General features: G+C 43.7%; 1 protein-coding gene across 1 annotated transcript; it reads left to right on the top strand.

The window, feature by feature from the left end:
* Positions 1 to 4,181: 4,181 nt before the first annotated feature.
* LOC117538309 lies at positions 4,182 to 5,678 on the top strand. Its single transcript, XM_034203910.1, has 4 exons — positions 4,182 to 4,350; positions 4,710 to 4,803; positions 4,992 to 5,061; positions 5,161 to 5,678. Exons 1-4 carry the CDS (start codon positions 4,239 to 4,241, stop codon positions 5,587 to 5,589), a joined length of 705 nt encoding a protein of 234 aa, XP_034059801.1. The 5' UTR covers positions 4,182 to 4,238; the 3' UTR covers positions 5,590 to 5,678.
* Positions 5,679 to 13,678: the final 8,000 nt, after the last annotated feature.

Here is a 13,678-nt window from a genome sequence, read left to right as displayed (position 1 = left end):
TATCAATTCGGGTTAAGAAACTAGTGTTGCTTGCATCCTATTTTAAAAAAGGCATTTATTTTTATAATCTACTAAAATGCAACCAAAAAAAAGGGTTTTATTCTATTAGTATGTGACGTGTGGATAAACTCCAACTCTGTATCAACAACACTGTTGTGTAACTTCAGTTAAATACTTGTATGTGTGTAGATTAGAAAGAGGTAAGATAAAGGATCTGCAGTATTTTATGAAGTATTAATCGTACGAAGGTCAGTTTTATACAAGTAGAAGTGTGTATTGACCTGGTAGTAGGCTGTCAGTAATGGCTACGCCTCTCTATTTGGACTGGTAGATCTTGGCAGACTAGCGACTTTAAAAGTAGCTCTCGGTTCAAAAAAGGTTGGGCACCCCTGATGTAGCTTATCACATAAGTCATATGTGTTTCTTTATGAAAGCCATACTTGTTGGAAATGTAACAGTCATCATCTCATGACCTCCTCAGGACCAGCTCACCAACAACGCCTAACTGTCTTCATACCCCCAGGCCATCTCTGAACTTCCATCCACCCGAAATCAGCTCACCCAGAATCAGAAGGACCATTGTCTCTCTAATTGTGTGACTCAATTATCCTGCTCTTTTAGGAGTCTTGAAATGAACGCACATACATTTCTCTCACAAACTAACACTTAACATCCCATAGCCTATATCAGGTGACATAAAAATGAATATACCAGAATTACGCTGTATCAAACTTTTTGCCATAATACTTTAAATCAATTTCCACAAAAGCGGGCCCTAAGCGCATGCCTGCACCATCTCACTGTATGTCACCAATGTAATGTTTGTAGATCCCTTTATTACATGTGTCCTCGCCATCCATAGTCTCTAAATAACTTATTTCACGTATATATGATATTTAGGCTCGCTGGTCTCATCATACAACGGCAATGAAAAAAGCACCAGGGGAGGCAGCCATAACCTCTGCCGAACTGAAGGGGGCGCAAGTGAGCCCACAGGTTCTTGTTGCTACTGTTATTCTACGCAGAGACGGTAGACGCAAACAACAAACTAGACTTTTGAAACTACAGGAAGATAAGGAGGACTTTTACAAAAAAGTAATAGAGATTGTTGTCCAGAAGGATAGCATGGACTTCATCTTCAAGTCAAGGTAAGACCCCAATTATAATGAACATGGGATCTTACTAAGAAAGAACAATCCAATATTTAGATTTTGGGTATCCTTTTGTTGAATAGTCTGTTTAAAATGAATCGAAGCATCAGACTAAAAAAGCTTTTGAAAATAACCGAAAAGAGTCAGTGCCTCACCAGCCATGAACCTCACCGCACGTCACTGAGGGTTTCTCTGTCCGGCTGAGAGCGCGTTCACGTGAAAGGGACGGGGTTAGCAACATTTGACCAATCACAAACATGGAGAAGCGTGCTGACAGCGCAGCGTCATACTTCATGAATGAAAAGTAAATAGAAAATCCTGTTTCGTAATACAGGCCACTGGTGCCGCAGAGATTTCATAAAGTGAAGGAGGTTTTCCTTCTATAAAACAGCTGTGGGCAGCAGATACCGCAGTGGCGAACCGTCAGGGCCTTCAAGGTATTCAGAGAATACCCTGGAACACTCAGATAAAACAAACAAAAAATCGATTTAATTATATAAATAAAATGTATATAAAATGAATAAATGAGAATCGTATCCGTGTTGTTGATCTGTAATATTACGGTGTTACGTTGATTTGTTTGTCCTTCTCGGACCATGCACTACGCATTTCAGTGGTGTTGTGTTAGAAAAGAAAGCAACCAATCAGATCTTGTTCTGGGTCTCTGGGTAGAATATCCTTCAACCAAGGTATTCTACATCCTTGATCGAATGCCCTGGCCGTTGCACTGAATGAGAGCGTACGTTTGGACTGACAGTTTGATCAACCAATCATATATTGATTTGTAGCCAATGGGCGTGTTCTTTCAGAGTTTCCCTCGGTTTCAGGGTACTCTAGAAGGCCCGCTTTAACTGGCTCGAGACAGAGGATCTAGATGAGTGCGACGAAGCAATTAATGCCGTTTTATTGTTTTTAACGTTGAAATTACAAGTGCAACAGGTGAAGATGAAGTTGTTGCGGAATTGTTGTGAGTGCGAGTCTACAGAAGGTCCAGTTGTGATAGACACGGTTCGCCACTGAGATACCGTGAGAGTCACGGACAGGAATTCATAGATCAAGGCAGACTGGTTTACAGACTATTCTGTTTTGCGAATCCGGTGCTTAAACAAATAGCTCTAAACCCCTGGCCAAAATGTCCCTAAATGAAGTCCGAGTTTGAAATATATATCAAATAATATATGCACTGTCATTTCTCCACATAAACATAACAGTCTGCAATGAAACGGTTGTCTCCTCTGTGCTCCACTTCCTACTTGGCGCACCGGTAACTTTCTCGTGCGAACGAGAAACTATCTCGTGCACACAAGATACTTTATTGTGTAGTGGCAGTGAAAAACAATATCCCACTGGTACAACACATCTTATGTTGATCTGCTGTGGCTAACATGCTACTCTTAAGCATTTATAATGTTTGTTAACATATTTACACAATGTACTGCTTAATCTGATGGGAATCAATTATTTTGCACGTATTTGGGCATAAACCAATGTTTTTATTTAATTGGAATTTTTACCTGATGATTGCACTGGATGAATACAGTTTGGTGGGCAATGAATGCAAAGTAAATATAGCCCCTCAGTGTATAACCATTTTAATTTTGTTGTACATCATGTAGGAATTTTTTTTATATTTATTGAAATACAAAATAAAATGACCCATCAGTCATAACTGATCAAAGAAATTACCATTTGAGAGACGAGGAAACAAAACTGCTTCCTCAGAGTCATAAATCAAGGTCTCAGATGGAGTGACAGCTGTGGAGTTTACTTCATATGAAAAATAATGTCTGGTTATTAAGCATTATATTTAAAAGGCTTTGTTCGTGAGAATCATTGACGCAAACACTGCATCTTTGATATAAATAGTCAGCAGTGCAGGAAGTATTATAATTACAACAACTGTGCAGTTATGTATTAATTAAATACTTTTTGGTTGTTGGCCTTACTTAGGAAGTAATATTAAAGTGTATTATAAACAATACCTGACAGTTGTATTTGTCGCATGGGTTGCATACAATACATTACCTTGAGAGGAATAAAGAGGTGAAAAGTTTCGAGGAAGTTTTCCAAAGTTTGGGTTACAGCGCAGAAAACAATTGTAAGCTGGAGCAATAAAATGTATTTCTTCCTCACTGACCAGGAAGTTGTTTTTTTACAGCTGATATTACTCTGGAAAACAATTTCAACAACAAATATGGTGTCCTTGGTAGGATTAAATGTGCAGTATACATGCAATTTAATTAGTGCATTTGCCGTTTCTCCCTAAAATCCATCTAAACATTACCCATTGGTGAACAGTGTTGGGCAAGTTACTTCCAAAATGTAATATATTACATTGCAATATTTATGTCTCTGAAATGTAATGAGTTACACTACTTTTATATTACTTTTGAGTTACTTTCACCAAAATAATGTAGTTTAGTGCAGCTCATTATACACCCAGTGAAGGGCAATGTGGTATAGCATAACAACTGTGTAGGCCCTTAAGGCTACTAACAACTTGTATTACACGGCTTAGTTGAATACTCGATTCTGATTGTAAATTCTTAACATGTGACACGTTGTTAATACAGCAGTACAGACCACTGTCAAGGACTATAATGAAGGTTGCTAAGGAGCAATAGTGGTCGGCAACAGCAATGAGCATTGATGTTATGGTCCCCAATGAACAGATTATGGCATTTGTTATGTTTTGAAAGTGATAACTGTGTTCGTTATTCTCGTGTCCAGGAGAGAAGCTTTAAAAGGGAGACTAAATGGAGTCTCTGAGAAGGTTCCAAATGGGTACTTTAATTAAAAAAGGCGCGGGTATGTTACAAGCAGAATATTGTTCTGGCTCTCGTGAGCGAAGGGAAGAGAGCGAGCTCCACCTCTCCAGCTGTTATATCTCCTCTGCTGGCTCCTCCCTGGCCCTTTCTCATTTCACCAAATCCCCCTCCTCGACTCCTCGGTCCTCCGGTAGTGACCCGGAAATGGATTTTAGCGCGCCATGTTGAAGGACATCTCATTTCTCTAAAATGCACACAGAGGACCGAGCATCGAGCATCGAGGAGGCTCTCTGGAGGAGCTCTAACCGAGGATACACTGATGGGTCCTTCGCGGCTCCTTCGCGGATGCATTTCCGGGAACGTTGGGTATAAAAGAGGCGTGACACACCGCTGGAATCATTTCAAAACCATGGCGGGAGCAATGCACAAATGTAAGTGTTGATAATGATTCGTTGTATTAGTTATTTATGAAGTGAAATGCGCGATCAAACTCCGCCCGTCTGTATGCAGTTAGAGCCCTCTAACCACATTCCTTATTGACATCTCACCTGATATTCTTTATGTTTTTATCCACATTTTAACTACACCCAATCCTGCTACAGCATGCCATGATGTTTAAAAGTGTAAACGTTAATTTTTTTGTAAAAGTGTTAAATCAACCAGAACTTTGTTTAGCATTCAGCACTATCATTTGGTTTGGGCTATGTTGTACACTAGAATCCATCGCTCATTACAGTCTGTAAATCTTCCAATAGTTTTAAGCTACACCTTTTACTTTGTCTTTTCACAGGGACAGAGCAAGACACTCTGACCCTCATCAAAGTGAGAGTCCAGAACGATAACCTTTTTACTGGCCGAAGGCACACTGCCAAGAAAGCCTTGGAGTGAGTGACATTTTCCTGGATTGGGAACATATGATAGTTAGCATTTACATATTGGTGGTTACAATTGGAATTTTAATATTGTCTGCTGAACCTGTGAGTTTAAATATCGATAGCTTTGATAGATGACACCTGTTGCTGCAGACCTTATTAATTGCTGACCAGCTTGAAACATCTCTTGTATCACTCAGGGAAATTCTAAAGGCCCTAATCCTCACACAGATCGGGAAAAAGTGGGATAGCCTGAAACGGAAATACAAGGTAATGTGTTATCATTCTTTCGTTTACTCATGTGTGTCTGTGAAACCATGGTTGTGTCTGCTCGCTGCTTTTGTATAACTTTACCTCTCGTTTTTGTAGGAGTTGAGATGCCCCCCAACCGGGTCAGGGACCGACAGGGGAGAGGCCACAGCAGCCACATGGCCGTATTTTACGGCCATGCATGAGGCCATCGGTGGGAGGCCATCCATCGACCCTCCCACCCTGATGGACTCGGCCACTGCTGCTCTTGCTTCTGGCAGTGGCTCAACATACACTGAGGCTGTCCAGAGCCAGGCCACAGTAGAGGATGAGGAGGCCACAGAGTCTGGCTTGGACAGCCAGGAGGATGTTGAGCCATCCACGTCTGCCGGTCCCCCTCCCCGACAAAAAAAAAAAAGCGCTTTACTACAGTTCCTGGAGGCAGAGGCGGTCAAGGAGGAGGACCGCTTCAACCGCCAGCAGGCAGCCTCGGAGGAAGCCTCCGCCAAATTCCTCAAGCTCTTTGAGGAAGTAGTTAGCAAGGAATAGTGTCTTTTTTTCTTCTTTTTTCTGTACTTTGGATGTGTTCATTTATTCTTTATTTATATATGTTACAACATTTAGTAAACATATTTAAGTTTGACCTTAACTCCTGTGTGGTGTGTTCATATTTCTGTTATTCAGCCAGTGTTCGTGGGTCTGGTGGACCTGAACACCCTGTATGTAATATAAATGTGTAGGGGGGGGGGGGGGGGGGTACAGTGGGTGGTCACTGAAAATGTGTTCTGATATCTGTTCTTCACAGAAAATTCAATTCAAATCCTTTATTTATCCAGGTGAAATCCCATTGAGATCATTGATCTCTTTTTCAAGGGAGACCTGCAGAGCCAAGGCCATTGAGTGAGTTAGAAAATAAATTATAATTTTTCTTTAGAAAAATAATAAACGGGTCCCACAGACCCGAACACCATACAAGGGTTACATCAAGCATGAAGCCTTCTTTACAATTAGACATACAGAAACACACATGTTTACTGAAGATACAAGGAGATCTTTATTTTATACAAAGCTGAATATACATTTTATGATTTGTGACCTGACTGAAAAGCCAACGTTTTTAAAGTCTTTTTGCAACCCAAGGCATAACTGTCTATAGTCATAGAGAAAGTCATGGCCACTGATTTCCGCTTTTTAGATCTCCACCTCAAATAATTCTGCGCATAAACCAACCGTGTGTAAAGTATCCAAATGCAATATCAGGGATGTTTTATTATAAATAATATATACATTAACATTGAGGCAAGTTACTGCATGTAGCTCAAACCCCACATAAGTAAAATTGCTAACACATGTCTCTTCTTTCTTTTCAAGTTCAGTCAAAGCATAACAATATTTTGTCACTGAACATGACTCAATTTCAACACTAAACGTAACACTTTCTGAAGAGATTGTGCGATGGCCTATCTCACATACAATTTGTAATAAAGACATGGGTCTGTAAAGTCCTTTGCTCTAAATAAACTTGAGCAAGGTGAAATTGGAAATAAGGCATATAAATGGCACAAACAAAAGAACCGAGTAATGCATCTGGCCAGTAAATGCATTTTTCATCGGTGAAGAAAACAAACGGGTAACAAAAAAACTGGCCATAAATAAAAATCCTCTCAACAATAATCGTGGTCGTGCAGCTGGACCGGGTTGTGGTCAGGAGCCGAGATTTGGTCTGCCAGTCTGTCTCTCCGGCCCTGTCCACCTCGCTCCCCCCTCACAGGACGAGGTGGAGACCTCTCTGCTCCTCCTCCTCCTCCTCCAACAGTTGAGTCATGTCTGCAGTAATGCTGAGATTGTGCAGTACACAGCAGGCAGTGACCACAGCAGGGACAAAGGTGTGGTTCACCTCCAAGGCCTTCGACAGGAGGCACCTCCATCGCCCCTTCAGTATCCCAAAAGCGCGCTCAATGATGCTGCACGCTTTGGCATGGCAGCCGTTGAAGCGGTTCTGTACCCTCCCCTGTAGTGGCTCCCGATACGGGGTTACGACCGTTATGGGGTGTACAATGCACGGATAGCCACCATCTCCCACAATGAAGTACCCTGGTGGAGGGTACAGAGCCTCTTTGTATAAGGTACTGTTTTTTAGGACACGGGTGTCGTGCACTGAGCCCGGAAATCCTACGAATGTTTGTAGGAATGTACCCTTCCCATCGCATACAGCCTGCAGCTGTATGGAAGGAAAGCGCTTCCGATTTATGTAGTCCTGGCCACTGGGTCCGGGTGGGGTCTTTATTCTAATGTGGCACCCGTCTATTGCACCCACACATGAACTAAATGCCGGGCTATCGGCCAACTGCTGGAAGCCCTGCCCGACCTCCTCCAGCTCTGGACCAGCAGGCAGCCTGATCACAGACTGCCTGAGAGCAGCGATGTCCTCCACTCCCTGGTGGACCAGTCTGTGGACCGTGAAGAGGGGTACCTAAAAGGCCCGGGACACCACACTGTATGACAACCCGTGTGCCAGCCAGTACACAGTTGTCAAGACAGTCATGTGGTGTCCCCAGGCCTGTCTCCTCTCAGGCCCCAGACACCGCATCAAGGCCTCCTGGGAGTCTCTGCTTATCCTGAAGTCCTTCAGCAGGCACCCATCTCCAAAGTACAGCTCCAGCACCGGGACACTGCTGTTCAAACGTTTGTATGAGTGTGGGTGTTGAACCTGCAGGAAGAATAAAATGTACAGGTCAATACCTTTATCCAGCAAACTAAACTGCACATACATATTCTGTCATAACAAATTAATCCATTGTTGTATTCCAATGAAAAAAACAGCTATTTTTCAACTATTTAAAACAATTGTAATCGCACACTCAAATACCTCAATATGAAGCAGGATGGCTTTGCGCATTCTCGCTTTCCAGCGCTGGGATCGGCGTCTCTCCTGATTCCTGTTGTTGGTCAGAAGTTGTTGCCACTGCCGTAAGGCACATGCTACAGCGGGTTTCATGACTCAATTTGTTTAATGTGGTCACTGACTATGTTTTTCGTTGTTGAAATTTAAATCACAGGTGTGCCTGGACCTTAGCCTGTCAGGTCCCTCATGATTCGTTAATTACTTGGATTAGAAATTCGTTGCAGGTGTTTTGTGAAAGAGGTGTGAGTTGATGATTTATCATGTCATTTAGCCTACTAGTTTAAAAAGGTTAACATAGCCTATAGTATAGTGTATAGACAGTCATTGTTTTTTTTTGTGTGTTTGTATGTGTGCATGTGTGAATATATGAAACGTACATAAGTCTAATGTCGCCTATATGTCTAAGTGTCTAAGTAAATATGTGGGGGAACAATGTTCAGCTGATCTAACAGAGATTACAAAATACAGAGCTCTAACAAAACACTCACAGCTGATGCAGCTGTTGCCATGTCATAAGCTTTAATATGACCACACAGAGGAGAGGAGTTCTCATTTTTCGCGAAAAAAAAAAAAGTTTTAACAACATTATTTATTGACTTTTCGTTCCGGTATAATCATTTTGCGCAAAGATGGCACTGTTTGTCAGAGCACTTCATCCTTCTGGGATTTCATGAAGAACAGCTCCAACGCCTGTGTGTATGGGAATGCTTCTGGTGCTGGTCCATTAACTGCCAGTGTTTCCCACAGATCTGAAATATACTTTGGGGGGTGGTGGTAGCGGGGGGGGTTGAGGTGACGTGCAACAACATTAACCTTTCTGTTGGTCGCTTGTTAGCAGACCCTTCACGCGATGGCAGAGCGAACAGGTACAGGTACAGGCAGGGTCCATAATGATAGCCCTATAGTTTAAATCTACTACCCACACATGACCATATGGAAATGGTTACTATTTAAAAAAATAAATGTATTTATTAATGTATTTAGGAACCTATCCATGTGATTTTTAGTGGGGGTCGACCTCAAATCCTCTAGGGGGGTCCAGGGGCATGCCCCCCGGTAAGATTTTATTTTTTATTTTGGAGTTAAATGCATCAATCTGGTGCATTTTGAGGGGAAAATAAAGAGACTAGATCTATGGAAACACCTATATTTAACAGAACTGTATACATTTCAATAATCATAAAATCAAGGCCATAACCAATAACATACCATTTCCAATATGAAAAAAACACTGAAACTTGTTTATTAATTTAGTTTTGGTTCATTTATAGTTGTGAGTGTGTCTGTGCTCCTGAATCAGCCTCTCCTGTCTCCCTCCTCTCCCCCCTCTCCATCCTCTCCCCCTGCTCCTCTTTGAGGCAGCAGCAAAGACTAGTTTTCTCTCAACAAGTTTTAAAAGTGTATCTTACCTTTTTTCACCTAGTTAACTTTTTATTTATTTATTCATGCATATTTTACTAATCACATTACATTTCATTTAGCTGACGCTTTTATCCAAAGCGACTTATAATGACCGATTACAGGGACATTCTCCCTGGAGTAACTAAGGGCTAAGTGCCTTACTCAAGGGCACACTAGTGGTGGTGTTCCTGGCGGGATTTGAACTCACAGCCTTCCGATCTTCAGCCCACCTCACTATCCATTACATTACATTGCATTTAGCTGACGCTTTTATCCAAAGCGACTTACAATAAGTACATTCGACCAGGAAGACACAAACTTGAAGAAAACAGAATCATATAAGTATATCAGGTTTCATAGAGCCAAACATTTCAAGTGCTACTCAACTGGCTTTAGGTAATCCAGTCCTTTATTAGTATAAAAGTGCTTCGTTAATCGTTCTAACGCTCGAAGTGGAGTCGAAAGAGATGAGTTTTCAGTTTGCGCCGGAAGATGTGCAAGCTATCTGCCGTCCTGATGTCAATGGGGAGCTCATTCCACCATCCTGGAGCCAGGACAGCAAACCCACGTGTTTTCGCCGATGGGAACTTGGGTCCCCCTCGCAGCGAGGGCGCAACGAGTCGTTTGGCTGATGCAGAGCGTAGTGCACGCGCTGGGGTGTACGGTTTAACCATGTCCTGGATGTAGGAAGGGCCAGATCCATTCGCAGCACGGTAAGCAAGTACCAGTGTCTTGAAGTGGATTCTAGCAGTTACCGGAAGCCAGTGAAGGGAGCGGAGGAGCGGAGTGGTGTGGGAGAATTTAGGAAGGTTGAAAACCAGACGAGCCGCTGCATTCTGGATGAGCTGCAGAGGTCGGATGGCACATGCAGGTAGACCAGCCAGGAGGGAGTTGCAGTAGTCTAGGCGTGAGATGACGAGAGCCTGGACCAGAACCTGAGTCGCTTTCTGAGTCAGCTGGGGACGTATCTTCCTGATGTTGTAAAGCGTGTATCTGCAGCAGCGGGTTGTAGCAGCGATGTTTGCAGTGAAGGACAGGTTGTTATCTAGGGTCACACCCAGATTCCTTGCAGTCTGAGTCGGGGAAACAACTGAGGTGCCGATGTTGATTGTCAGGTCAAGAGTTGGACAATCTTTTCCCGGGAGGAAGAGCAGCTCAGTCTTGTCAAGGTTGAGCTTGAGGTGGTGAGCAGACATCCACTGAGAGATGTCAGCTAGACAAGCAGAGATGCGTGCGACGACCTGGGTCTCTGAGCGGGGAAAGGACAGAATTAATTGGGTGTCGTCAGCGTAGCAGTGGTAAGAAAAACCATGCGGGCTAATGACTGATCCGAGCGAGTTTGTGTACAAGGAGAAGAGGAGGGGACCAAGAACAGAGCCCTGAGGGACCCCCGTAGTTAATTGACAAGGGTCGGACTCAGACCCTCTCCAAGTCACCCTGTAGGTACGGTCTTTCAGGTATGAGGTGAGGAGGGAAAGTGCAGAGCCTGAAACTCCAAGTTTTTGGAGAGTGCGAAGGAGGATCTGATGATTCACCGTGTCGAATGCAGCAGACAGGTCCAACAGGATGATGACAGAGGAGAGGGATGCAGTTTTGGCAGTGTGCAGTTCCTCCGTGACAGCAATGAGAGCAGTTTCTGTGGAGTGACCTGCCTTGAAACCAGACTGGTGCGGATCCAGAAGGTTGTTCTGATTGAGATAACAGGAGAGTTGTTTAAAGACAGCGCGTTCAAGTGTTTTAGACAGGAACGGGAGGAGAGAGACAGGCCTGTAGTTTATAACATCAGACGGGTTGAGAGTGGGTTTCTTTAGGAGAGGGTTTACTCTTGCCTCCTTGAGACTGTTTGGAAAGTGACCAGAAGTTAGAGAAGTGTTGATGAAATGGGTGAGAAACGGTAGAATATCAGGAGCGATAGTCTGAAGGAGGTTTGAAGGGATAGGGTCCAGAGGACAGGTGGTAGGGCGGGCAGAGGTAATGAGGGTAAGAACCTCACTTGGAGAGAGAGGGGAAAAGGAGGTTAGTGTGTTGGTGGAAGGAAGGTCTGGTGACCCAGCGGTGAGTAAAGGTGAGTCAGAAAAAGAAGAGCGAATATCATTAACCTTTTTTTCAAAGTGGGTAACAAAGTCGCTTGACAGAAGTGAGGAGGGGGGAGGAGCTTTTGGAGGGTCCAAGAGGGTGGAGAAGATGGAAAATAGTTTTTTAGGATTGGAATAGGAAGATTGGATCTTATCTTGAAAGAAAGTGCTTTTTGCCTGAGAGATCGAAGCAGAGAAAGAGGAGAGGAGAGCTTGATAGGTTAGGAGGTCGTCACGGTGTTTGGATTTCCACCATTTCCGCTCTGCTGCCCTAAGGACGGTTCTATTAGCACGCAGTGCATCATTTAGCCAGGGAGCCGGAGGGGACTGACGAGCCTGCCGAGATGTCAGAGGACAGAGCGAGTCCAGAGTGGATGAGAGAGTAGAGAGGAGAGTTTCTGCAGCAGAGTTTGGAGGCAGTAGTTGGAACGAATCAGAGGAAGGGAGGGCTGAGAGCACCGACGAGGCAAAGGTAGAGGGAGAGAGGGAGCGAAGGTTACGGCGGACAAGTGTAGGATGGGAAGAGATTAGTTTGTTATGTTTGGAAAGGGATAGAGAGAATGAAATGAAGAAGTGATCGGATGTGTGGAGCGGGTTTACAGAGAGGTTAGAAGTAGCGCAGTTCCTTGAGAATATGAGATCAAGGACATTGCCAGCTTTATGAGTCGGTGGGGACGGAGAGAGTGAGAAAGCAAAGGCGGTTAACAGAGATGTTAGTTTCGTCTATCTTCCCCATCTGGAGGTTGAAGTCTCCGAGAAGTACAGCGGGAGGGCCAGTTTCAGGGATGTGTGAGAGGAGATGATCTAATTCCTCCAAGAAGTCCCCCAAGGCGCCTGTTGGACGGTAGAGAACAACAATGGTTAACTGTATAGGATGGGTTACTGTGACGGCATGGAACTCAAAGGTGGAAGGAGTAAAGTTAGGTAGCTTGAAGAGGGAAAAGCTCCATTTGAGAGAGAGCAGGAGACCAGTGCCACCTCCTCTGCCAGTGGGTCTGGGTGTATGGGAGAAGGAATATGCAGTGGAGAGAGCTGCTGGGGTGGATGTGTTGGATGGAGTAATCCAGGTCTCAGTGAGAGCAAGGAAATCCAGAGACTGCAGGGAGGTGTAGCCAGAGATGAAGTCAGCCTTAGGAACAGCTGACTGGCAGTTCCACAGGCCACCTGAAACTAGATGTTGGATCTCAGTGGAGCACGTGGGATAGACGAGAGCAGGCCGGTTATATCGATTACGAGATACACGGGGCCAGTGATAATTGCGAGAAGACACATGAACAGGAATGGAGAAAATACACATGATTATAGCATGAGGGGCTAAACAACAAAATTAAAAATTAAAAACACCAACGATACTTAGCTCAATCAAAGTAGGATTTGCCTCCTCTTTGCCTCCCTCGTGACTCCTGTAGGACTCTAATGTCTTTGTCAGTCTTAGCCTGTCTGCCGCTGAAGCTGACGCTCCAGGAAAGAGCTACCCGAAATGGACGCCTGATTGCTCAGTTCTCACAGCTGAAGTTAATTAGTTAACTATCTACAGCTGATGGGCGAAATAGACTGGCCCTGCCTATGTTAATAATGCAGGCTTGAGTGGCTGAAGCTGTAAAGCAGGTTTCGCCTGAGCAGATCTGAGATTTAAAATCTCTCAAAGCGATTTAGCCGTTTAAGCTACAGTAAACATTATACAGAGTCGAATAAATGAAACCGAGAAGTCTAATTAAACAAGAATATAACTTACAGTGGTTGGTGCGTCAATAGGTAATGTTGTCACCGGGTCCAGATGCACACTGAGTTCATCAGTTTCTAAATGCGGTATTTAAATGCTTTTTGAGCTAAAGGATGACTGAGTCACGCGGTTCTATTTCACGCAATAAATAGACTGGCCCTGCCTATGTTAATAATGCAGGCTTGAGTGCTGAGAGCTGTAAAGCAGGTTTCGCCTGAGCAGTACTGAGATTTAAAATCTCTCAAAAGCGATTTAGCCGTTTAAGCTACAGTAAACAATTATACAGAGTCGAATAATGAAACCGAGAAGTCTAATTAAACAAGAATATAACTACAGTGGTTGTGCGTCAATAGGTAATGTTGTCACCGGGTCCAGATGCACACTGAGTTCATCAGTTTCTAAATGCGGTATTTAATGCTTTTTGAGCTAAAGGATGACTGAGTCACGCGGTTCTACTTCACGCAATCAATAGACTGGCCCCTGCCTATGTTAATAATGCAGGCTTGAGTGCTGAGAGCTGTAAAGCAGGTTTCG

Source organism: Gymnodraco acuticeps, unplaced genomic scaffold, assembly GCF_902827175.1.
Source record: "Gymnodraco acuticeps unplaced genomic scaffold, fGymAcu1.1, whole genome shotgun sequence".
NCBI lineage: Eukaryota > Metazoa > Chordata > Actinopteri > Perciformes > Bathydraconidae > Gymnodraco > Gymnodraco acuticeps.
This window is presented reverse-complemented; position numbering and strand designations above follow the sequence as displayed.

Coding starts and splice junctions, on each gene's coding strand:
- LOC117538309 (XM_034203910.1), top strand. CDS start 4,239: ATGGGTCCTTCGCGGCTCCTTCGCGGATGCATTTCCGGGAACGTTGGG. Junction 4,351..4,709: donor GGCGGGAGCAATGCACAAAT/GTAAGTGTTGAT, acceptor GTCTTTTCACAG/GGACAGAGCAAGACACTCTG. Junction 4,804..4,991: donor ACTGCCAAGAAAGCCTTGGA/GTGAGTGACATT, acceptor TGTATCACTCAG/GGAAATTCTAAAGGCCCTAA.